A 10448-nucleotide genomic window follows, 5' to 3' on the forward strand; every position below is an offset into this window, starting at 1 on the left:
TTGTGTTTGCAGGGTAGAAAGGCCCTTGAGAAGCCTCAGGTTATGAAGAGGAACTTAAAAAAACCCAAAAAACATCCAACCAACATCAACATAAAGAACCCATCTGAAAAACCTTCCCCAGCTGTCTGGCTAATGGCTGATTTCTAAACATTTCAGTGGCTGGAGTGGAGGTACAGCAGGATGAGCCCTTTTTTTTCTTTTTTTTGGATTCATTTTTCAAACCTTGGGACAGTTGTGCTATGAACTTCAGTATTGACTTTCTCCTGTAAGAGAGGGCTGTTTGCTTACCTGTCTGTCTGCTTTAGTCACACAGGGAACAAAATACAGCTGGCTAAAATATTTTGGAGTAAATTACTTGCATTTTATCATCTAGGTAGTATTAATTTGATTACTCCAAAGGAGCATTCTTCTGCAGGCAAAGAACGGTATCAAGTAGCACTTAAATGAAATAGTAACTAATAAAAGCCTTGTGTTTGCTTCTGCCTGTCTGGTAAAAGGCGTAATTGGGCTGTCTCTTTTGTTTTGCTCTGATGTGAATCTGTCCTGCAAAATGTTTAAATCATATGAAGTGTGTAGTGAGTTTCATCATCAGAAGCTAAAAGGAATGGCTTTGGTAAAATTTATTCAAAACTTTTGTCTTGTGCTGGTAGTTAAATATTCCATAAATAAAACGTCTAGCAATTGCCTTTCCTAAACCTGCAGCAATCTATATGAAAATCAGAAGCCAGACTTGATTTCTGCTGAGCCAGAAACAGACCAATGCCCTTTACCCTGGATAGTCTGCTCTCTCGGTGCTGTTTTCTAAGGAAAAATAACTCTTCTGTGGTTTGCCAATACCCTCTAGGGGCTGTTGAGACAATCTACCACCAAGTTTGGGGGTTGATTGCTTCACTTTGTTGCTCTGTTGCTGAAACCAAAGTGGAGAATTCCCCCCTTTACCCTGCTCTGCCTTCCCAGCCTGTTCAGCCTGAGTTAAATTTTTTGGAGGATGTGAGGGTGCAGGAGGCACGGGCTCAGCAAATCAGGGTGCAGGAGCACAGGGACATCTGCTGGTGCCTCTCATTTGAGGTCCTTTGGCAGTGTACCAGGGTTGGATAGCAAATGCACGTGTTCTCCATGCCATACATCAGTAAGGACAAGGGAGTAATGGTCTTCCTGTTTGTTCTCCCGCAGGCAAGAGCTCTGCCATCATGTCAGTCAGCGTCCACGAGAACCGTAAATCCCGGACTAGCACCGGCTCCATGAACATCTTGCTCTTTCACAAAGCTTCCCACCCGGACTGTGTCCTGTCCCACCTGAACACCCTGCGGAAGCACTGCATGTTCACCGATGTCACCCTTTGGGCAGGAAACAGGTCATTCCCGTGCCACCGGGCAGTGCTGGCTGCCTCCAGCAGGTACTTCGAGGCCATGTTTAGCAACGGCCTCCGGGAGAGCCTGGATGATGAGGTGAACTTCCATGACAGCCTCCACCCAGAGGTGCTGGAGCTGCTGCTGGACTTTGCCTACTCCTCTCGGATCATTATCAATGAGGAGAACGCTGAGTCCCTCCTGGAAGCTGGAGACATGCTGCAGTTCCATGACGTCCGAGATGCGGCGGCCGAGTTCCTGGAGAAGAACCTCTACCCTTCCAACTGCCTGGGCATGATGCTGCTCTCGGATGCTCATCAGTGCCGACGGCTCTACGAGCTCTCCTGGAGGATGTGCCTGGTCAACTTTGAGACTGTTCACAAGAGTGAGGACTTCAACAACCTTTCCAAGGACACTTTGCTGGACCTCATCTCCAGCGATGAGCTGGAAATTGAGGATGAGGAAAAAGTCTTTAAGGCTGTCATCCAGTGGGTGAAATACGATCTGGATGAGCGGAAGGCTTATCTCCCAGAGCTTCTGAGGAATGTTCGTCTGGCTTTGCTTCCTTCTGAATGCCTCAAGGAAGCCTTGGCTTGTGAGGACTTGATCATGGTGGATGAAAGGAACAAGCTTGTCTTGGATGAAGCTATTCAATGCAAGAAGAAGATCCTCCAGAATGATGGAGTCGTCACCAGTCCCTGTGCCAGGCCTCGCAAAGCTGGGCACACCTTGCTGATCCTGGGAGGACAGACTTTCATGTGTGATAAGATTTACCAGGTAGACCACAAAGCAAAGGAAATTATCCCCAAAGCAGACCTGCCGAGTCCACGGAAGGAGTTTAGTGCCTGTGCCATTGGCTGCAAAGTGTATATCACTGGAGGCAGAGGCTCAGAAAACGGGGTCTCCAAAGACGTGTGGGTGTATGACACTGTGCACGAGGAATGGTCCAAAGCTGCCCCGATGTTAATCGCTCGGTTTGGACACGGCTCGGCCGAACTGGAAAACTGCCTGTATGTGGTTGGTGGACACACCGCAGTGGCTGGAGTCTTTCCTGCATCTCCTTCTGTTTCCTTGAAGCAAGTGGAGAAGTACGATCCCATATCCAACAAATGGACTATGGTGGCTCCTCTGAGAGATGGAGTGAGCAACGCCGCGGTGGTGAGTGCCAGGCTCAAGCTTTTCGTCTTTGGTGGGACCAGCATTCACCGGGACATGGTGTCCAAAGTCCAGTGTTACGACCCAGCTGAGAATCGATGGATGATCAAAGCCGAATGCCCGCAGCCCTGGCGCTACACGGCAGCCGCTGTCCTGGGCAGCCAGATTTTCATCATGGGAGGGGACACGGAGTTCACGGCGGCGTCCGCGTACCGCTTTGACTGCGAGACCGACCAGTGGACACGCATCGGGGACATGACGGCCAAGCGCATGTCGTGCCACGCCTTGGCCTCGGGGAATAAACTCTACGTGGTGGGGGGTTACTTTGGCACTCAGAGGTGCAAAACGCTGGACTGCTACGACCCTACGTCAGACACGTGGAACTGTATCACGACGGTGCCTTACTCGCTCATCCCCACGGCTTTTGTCAGCACCTGGAAGCACTTGCCATCATGATGAGGGGCAGGGCTCGGGGGCTTGTATCCAGGAGGTCAATAAGGTAAGGGTCTCCTCCTCTTAAACTGAAACTTGCTGTCTTGCCTCAATTGCGGCTACACCCCCTGCGCCGGAGTCATGGGTTCCAGGTTGTTCATGAGGTTGTTTTAGGGGCAGGGAGCATTTAAAGGTCTGATGCAGAGCCAGGAAGCAGTAACCAGTCCTGCAGTGCTGTAAGCTTAGCTAGCTCCCAGGGTTCTCTTATTTCCAGCTGATTGTCCCTGTCGTCTTCAGAGATACATCTACAGCGATGGTTGCAATCAGGCCACGGCTCCTTTCCCTCTGCTCCAAGGTAGCTGGATGTGGCAGAGTCACCCTTCTGTGGGTGGGTGGGGAGGGAAGGGCAGATGTGTTCACACGCCACGGCTCTCACTGTGGAATACATCCTGTCCCTGTGCAGTTGAGGGAGTTAAGCTTTCTAAAAACACTTGAAGGTGAGTCCTGGGAGATACCAGGGCCACAAGTGCTTTGGAAACGTCTCAGTAGTTCAATATTTTTGCTGATTTTCTGGGTGGTTTATTCAGAAATGATGAATATTTAGGCAAGTGACCCTTGGAATGCCAGCAAATCCTGGATCTCTTTTTATACTCTGTATTTACATTTCAGTGGGTAGCAGAAGCAAAAGCTCAGAAGCCACGATGCATTTGATGGTCCTAGTGTTTATTTATCATCCAAACTGTTGCTTGTTAAATCAGAACTTCTGAGACTTCTGCGTAAGACCTGAGTGGGAGGGAAGGGGTTTTGTAACCAGAAGAAGAATGTGTTTATCAGTGTTTTGGGATATGTGAGAATAAGAAAGTTGGTGGAATCTCATGATGTCCTGTCTCATTCTGGTGCTCCAGTTCTTGCTTGCTCAGGGAAGGTGCTGCTGCAGTGCCACTAGGATAGGACTGCTGGTCCTCTCTCCTCCCCAGTGGGATGTTTGGTTGCCACTCTGGTTCCCAGTGTAGCTCCACAGAGCTTTGCATGTCTTCACCAACCTGCTGAGATACAGCTGGCTGGGCAAAGGCCAAAAACTCTTCTCACCTTGCCTTGTAAAAGCAGGTAATGATATGGGCAATAGCTGGATAGCATCATCTCACCGGGAAGTCTGTAACACCTCATCTAGCTCTGTCTGCAGGTTTCACAGAGCCAGCAACACACAGAGCCCTGCTTTGGTGGTCGGAGCCTACATCCCAGCCAGCTATAGGAGCGGGTGTGCATGTGGGATCGACAAGCTTCACTTACAGTTTTATTTGGAAAGTGGGGACTGTGGGGAGGGAAATTCTTCCACAGACTCATCAAAATCCACTTCACTTAACACAGGGAAGAAAGAATGCTGCCCAAACCCTCTTAACACCCTCTCACTTCCCTGCTTCCCACTTGGTGTGGTTGGCGTGCCTGGGAATCACCCAGCGGGTGAAATTGCTGGCACCTCCCAGTGATCATTTCTTTTGATGCCAGCTGGGAACCAAGGAGGAGTTCCTGGCACATCTGCTGTTATTTGCCCAGTGTGGCCACCTGCTTTTCTCAGGTGGGAAAAAATCACCCAGGGCATTGCTCTGGCCTTTGTGAAACACCTGGTTTTGACATGGGTTGGACCACCATGAGGGCAGGGCGAGAGTGGAAAGGGTTAAAATGAAATCTGAGAGTGTTCCCGACACTGAAAGATAATGACCTTTCCAAATTCTCCTCCTCAGGCGTTGCCTAGCATCTGTCACAGTGGCTCAGTAATCTAATTAACTGCCACTTGGCTATTAAATATTGCACCAAAGAGTGTGAGGACTCCATCATTTTCAGCTCAGGTCAATGGGGCCTCTCTTTAAGAGCCATCCTAGAGCTGAAAATTAATTTTCTCTGGTAGCAGATGCATCTGAATATTAAAGCTCGACACCAGCCGTGCTCCTGGAAATAGGATAGGGAATAGTTTGAGGTGGGAGTTGATTCTTCAGTCACTGAATAAAAAAGTCTCCAAAGTCACAGTGATGTTATTTTCCTCTCCTGCCCTTTTTCCTCCATACTGTATGTGGTTTGTTCAGACCTAATAAATAGATTGGGGGGGGTTGCATAGATAGGTTTCCCCCCTGTAACGTGGAGCCTGAAACAGCACAAGAAAACTAGGAGCTGTAATATACCAACCTGCAAATTAAACTGGTGAAAAGTCACTGTGTGAGGGTTTTATGTGCTTTTTTGGCTTCGCTTCCACTCTTCGGTTAAAAGAAGTATTTAAAATATACACGAGCTCTTGCCAGAAAGAATGTCTCTCCACATGGTTTTTCTTTAGGGTTTTTGTTTTAGGGATTTTTTTTTTTTTTTAAATTATTTATTGTTGTGGCCTCAGCCACTGTGACAGCTCCTTACATAAAGCGCCAGGATGGGTGAGTGAATCTCTCCAATGTGCATGTGTTGCAGTGCTGCACCACCCATGTCCCATGTACTTGCCTTGGCTGTCCTGGCTGTACTTGGGTCAAAACTGGGCTCAGGAACTGGGATAACTGGCTATAAGTTCCTATGACTACACCATTGTCCTGTTGTAGATCTGGCTGAGGGATCTTTTGGCTTGTAACTCCCACCATGGAAGGTCTCTGCTGCAACATCTGGATAGGCCCTATGGGATCCTTCTGCAAGTAGGGACACCCAGAGGGCAGGCTGGCTGTGTCCAAGTGTGCTTTGGCAATACTAACCCTGTGGGTTACTCCCTCAGATGGAGAAGGCTCAGGAGGAACCATTCCTCAGAGCAGAGCAAGCTGGGCTGGAGGGAAAAGGCCTGGGCAGTCACATGGCAGGAAACAGTACTTTGTACTCATGGAAAAAACAACCTCTTGCCTATGAACTGGTCCCTGAAACCCGAATAATCTGTCCTCGGCAAACATTGATCATAAACCGCCCAGCCTGCTTTTCATTTAAAGCATAAAGCTGATCAGCTGGAAGTGTTTCCTTGAGGGCATGGCCTTCGCCCTTCCCAGCTGGAGCCAGGGCACCTTTGGGCAGAGGTCCCAGCGGCCCTGCCAAGGAGGCTGTGTGACATTAATTTAGCGCTTATTACCTGCAGTTAATTCCAGGGATCAAGCGTGATTAGCAACATGAAACGTGAAAGCCTGGTCTCCTCCCACCCGTGGCGGTGGAGCCGCGAGGAGGCAGAACATTACAAAAGGGAAATAAAATACTGAGCGCTCGGCTAATAAAGACTCTCTGTGTTTACAAAGACAAGCGCAGCCTGGCCAGGAGCCCGGAGGAGGATGCTGGGTGGTCTGTCACAGTCCTGTGCAGTGACAGTTGATGGGGACAACTCTACACCTCCCCAGAGGTGACTTTGGGCTTCACCAGGAACAGGTTCTCCAAGCTGCCTGTCACCACATTAAAAGTGGTTTCTCCAAACTGTCTGTCCTGTGTGACGCTCTCATTTTCATGGCGTGGGGCGGAGTCACAAATGGGAGCGGGACGGTCACCTAAGATTGCATGGTCCAGCCAGGGAAGGTGAATTGGAAAGGGGAGTCACTGCATCCCTCTGTGCTGCCTCCTGAGCCTCAAATGCTGCCCTGGGGTGGAGGTGTTGGAATTCCCATCTCAAAACAAAGGGGATGAGCCAAACCCCATCACAGTGAGAAGCCAGGGGTTCCCCTGCCCAGGGGTTCCCATTCTGGCGCTTTTTAGCTCCTCCAGGATCCTCCTCACGATCCAGGCTGTAGGGAGGGGAGGCTGGTGGCTGGGCACTGCTCAGACACTTATTCCTGGGACACATCCGAAAGCTCAAAGCCCACTTTGTGGCTCCCACTTGGTGGGATTAGCTCCTCTGAGGGCTGTGGGCGGCATCAGCAGCTGGTACCTACTGTTGGGTGGGTGCTGAGCGATTGAGGCTGAAAGTTTTTAAGAGTGTTCTGGCGCCTAAAATGAACTTTGGTCCCAAAGCTGCTGCAAGGATTTAGGCCACATGTCAGGCCCTGAACTGTATTGTGATACCACACTCACGCTGTGTCAAATCTGTTCAGTGGCTTTTCCTGATTATTATATTACATCTTAGATAACAAGCCATTGCAAAGACACATTCAGTGCTGCCTGGTGTGGCTCCCTTTCACGTGCAGCAGCGCCCCGTCAGCTTTCACCTTGCAACAATCCCAGGATTTTGTTGCCATGCATCATTCTCAGCTCCATCCACGGAGCCCTGCTCACAGAAGGACATCTTCCCATGCCTAAACCTGTGTACCTGCAAACAGCAGCCTAAAAAATGCCCAGGATAATCCCCTGGCTCCTAAACGCTGCCGCTCACCTGCGTGCTGCTGGGGTGGTTGCTTGCAACCTGTTGCAACCTCGCTGGAGTTGCCAGAACAAAGTCACAGCTGGTTTCTCTCAGTGGCTCCTGGGAAACCCATTTGCATGTGTATAATAGCAAGGCCGGATAAACAGGGATTGCAGATTTTTTTGCCGCTGCTGCTCTTTCCAAGCGGCTGGTTGTCTCTGAAGCCAGTTTATCAGGCAGCGTTGGAAGGGAGTGGCTGGCCTGGGGAGGAAAGTCGATGAAAATCAGGCTTTTCCTAACCCTGGGCAGATGGAAACGTATGCAGTCTGAGCTAGGCCCCAGACTGGATTAATCAACCCCTTGGAAATGTCAGTGATACGGATGTTTTTGGAGGAACCTGTGGAAAAAGAGAAAAAGGGTCTTTTTGTTTTGTCTGTTCCAGTTCTTGGGCCCTCGTCCCTGCCAAAAAAAAAAAAAAGGCAAAAACTTCTTTTTTTTCTCAATTTTTCATTCCCTTGTCATGTCCACAGAAGTTCCCTGCGCATTTCTGAGCCCTCCCCAGCTGAACACCCTCTCTCCCCCCTGTCATGCTCAATCAGAGCACACTCCAACTCCCAAACAAGCCAGCTGCTTTCTACCTCCACCCATTTCTGGGATTCGGGAGGGAGGGTTACCCGAGTAACTGCCAGTGCTCCTCTGTGTGGGCTGAGCCAAGCATCTCACCGGTTAATGAGCTTTCTCTTTCCTTCCCCAGATGCCAGAGTCACATCCAGGTCCCCTCTCTTGCAGTTGGAGCCGACAACACTGTGACTGAGTCCCCTCCTGTTGTCCCACACAGGACTCCGAGGCAACTTTCACGTCCCTTCCTGGCACCAGGAGTGGGAGGCACAGCCAGACCCTACGCTGGCATCACATCACGGGACCGCCAAGGGCCACTCAGCCCCGCCACTGGCCATCATGCAGGGATGGCACAGAGCCAGGAGCACTGGCTGCAAGGCAGGAGCTGGGCATGAGGGGCACAGGGATGGCTCGTGGGCACCAGTGGGCCAACAGCACCAGAGAGATGGAGGCTGCATCCCTCAGCAAGCACTGCTGGGCAGCCTTTATGTGCTTTTTATTACTCAGTTTGGGGTTTAGGAGATATTAATTTTTTTTTAAAGGCAGCAAACTTGCTGTTGGCAGTGTTCGCTGCTTGGGTGACTTGGAAGTGTTTGTTAAGGGGAACAGGGGTGAGAGCACCTGGCCCTCCCCATCCTCTGGCCGCTCGATGGAGGCGATGGCTGTTGAAACATTAAAGCGTGGGAGCTTGGGGCAGCTGCCAGCAGCACCAGGTACTGCGGTGAAACAGGGCAGGTGCCTTTTGTTTTGCACTTTGGGCCTTTTAAATTTCCCCCCCGCTCCCCGCCTTTCCTCACTGCAGCCGGTTGTGATTTGGTTGGAGGCCGAGTAGCTCCCCACACACAGCTGCTGGGGAGAGCACAGCAGCTCTGTTAGTGTGCCAAGGCACCGGCACCGCTGCTCAGATATTCACCAGATAAAGCCCACTGTGTGCTCAGAGCCGGTCTGCTGAGCTTCCCTCCGCGTGGGTGAGGGTGTAATTAGCACAGGAGCAGAAACAGGGGTGCAGCTCGTGCCTTGGGAGGGGGGCATCTTGCCACCAGCAAGGCCTCAGAGGGAGAGCAAGTGGATTAGGGGAGCATGGCAGAGTGGGCAGGGGAGGGATCCCCCTTCTTCCCATGGTACCCCACATCCTGGCTTCACTTTGCAGAGATGTGAGTGTTTCTGACTGCACGATGCCTGCCAGTGGTTGGGCTGAGGCTGCTCCAGGTTATCCACACATGCTGGCTGTGGACTGTGTTTGGGATTATGCATCCAAGAGCTGTCAGCCTGAGTTGCTCCTCACTCATGCTGTGAAGGAGGGCGCATGGATTTGGCATGTCAAGACAGGGATGCAGCTCCTTACTGGCCTCTTTAGGGCTGGCCACCACCAAGGACCTGGTTCTACACCAAGCCAGCATCCCACTGCCCTGCACAGCAGATCTACAGAGGCTCCAGGCTTGCCTTTTGCCCCCTGGATTAGGCTGAGCTGTAGCCTGGCCAGCTGAATGATGCAACGCTCTGAAAAGCCTTGACACGGCTTCAAACAAGCAAAGGTCTTTTCGGAGCAGCGGGCGGCCGTTGCTGCCGGGGAGAACACACGTTTTGCACAGCCAGTCTGCGACGCGCTGAATGACGTTTATTTACATTTTCTAGTCTTTTTTTTTTTTTTTTTCCCCCCTTCCCTTCAGCTGCTTGTGAACTTTAATAAAAATGATGATCTGGGAAACCGTCTGTGTGTTTTTCACAGGAGTCTTCATTCCTAAGTAAGTTGGATTTAGGTCTAATAACAGGGCCGGGGACTAATAACAGGGTTGGCACTTGGTGGGGCGGTTCACAAACAGCCTCCGAAGCAACCAGCCTGGCTGTAATTATTATTGCTTCAGCGCTTGGGAAACTGAGGCACAATGTCAGTTGTCTTGTCCAAGGTTAGTGGTAGATCTGGGAATAAAGTCCAGGACTTCTCGTGTCCTGAGGACATCACATGTCTCGTGCTCCATGAATGCTTTTGCCCAGCTTATCCGTGTCATGATTTTAGGAGAACTTGCAAGTCTGCAATGGTTATAATACCTGCCAAGTAGGTTGAGGGCCCCAACAAAGACACAGCCATACTCCTGCAGGGAAAGGCAGTAATTTCTAAGGAAGATGAAGAATTCATACTTCTGTTTTCCTTATTTGCCTTTGCTTGGCTCCTGCAGCTCCCAAGAAAGGGGCCCATTGACAGGAGAGACGGAGCTTTCCAACTGGGCCCCTGTCCACGCTTCTCCACTGTGTACACATCTCCCCATCCCAGAGGAGCAGGGGACTGATCCAGCCCTGCTCTGGGAACTCAGGCCCCTGCTCAGGTCTGGGACCATGGGAGCATCACTCAGAGCAGGGAACAGGCACCAGGCAAACTCGCATTTGCCTCCTCTTATAGCAGGGGACGATTGGGTTTGGGAAGTGAAACTTCCTGTGGATGTTACGCACAAAGGAGTTTAAAGCCTAAATTTTGGAGCTGTAAAGGACACAGGGAACATGCCCCCCTGCCTGCAGGAGCTGGGTAGGCAGCAGCATTAGCTGACATGAGCTGAGCAGATACAAGTATAAGGCTCCATAGAAAAAGCTCATTAAAGAACCCTTTGGGAAACCAATTC

The 10448-nt window shown here is 50.7% G+C and overlaps 1 protein-coding gene across 1 annotated transcript; it reads left to right on the forward strand.

The window, feature by feature from the left end:
- Positions 1-1178: 1178 nt before the first annotated feature.
- On the forward strand, positions 1179-9545 carry KLHL25 (kelch like family member 25). The gene is made up of 2 exons (XM_050309667.1): positions 1179-3003; positions 7970-9545. The coding sequence occupies exon 1, from the start codon at positions 1191-1193 to the stop codon at positions 2958-2960; it is 1770 nt and encodes a 589-aa protein (XP_050165624.1). The 5' UTR covers positions 1179-1190; the 3' UTR covers positions 2961-3003; positions 7970-9545.
- The last annotated feature ends 903 nt before the right edge of the window (positions 9546-10448 follow it).

Source organism: Myiozetetes cayanensis, unplaced genomic scaffold (assembly GCF_022539395.1).
Source record: "Myiozetetes cayanensis isolate MyiCay16 unplaced genomic scaffold, myiCay2020 scf14, whole genome shotgun sequence".
NCBI lineage: Eukaryota > Metazoa > Chordata > Aves > Passeriformes > Tyrannidae > Myiozetetes > Myiozetetes cayanensis.

What these genes read in the sequence shown, in the direction of transcription:
- KLHL25 (XM_050309667.1), top strand. Translation starts at nt 1,191, where the DNA reads ATGTCAGTCAGCGTCCACGAGAACCGTAAATCCCGGACTAGCACCGGC.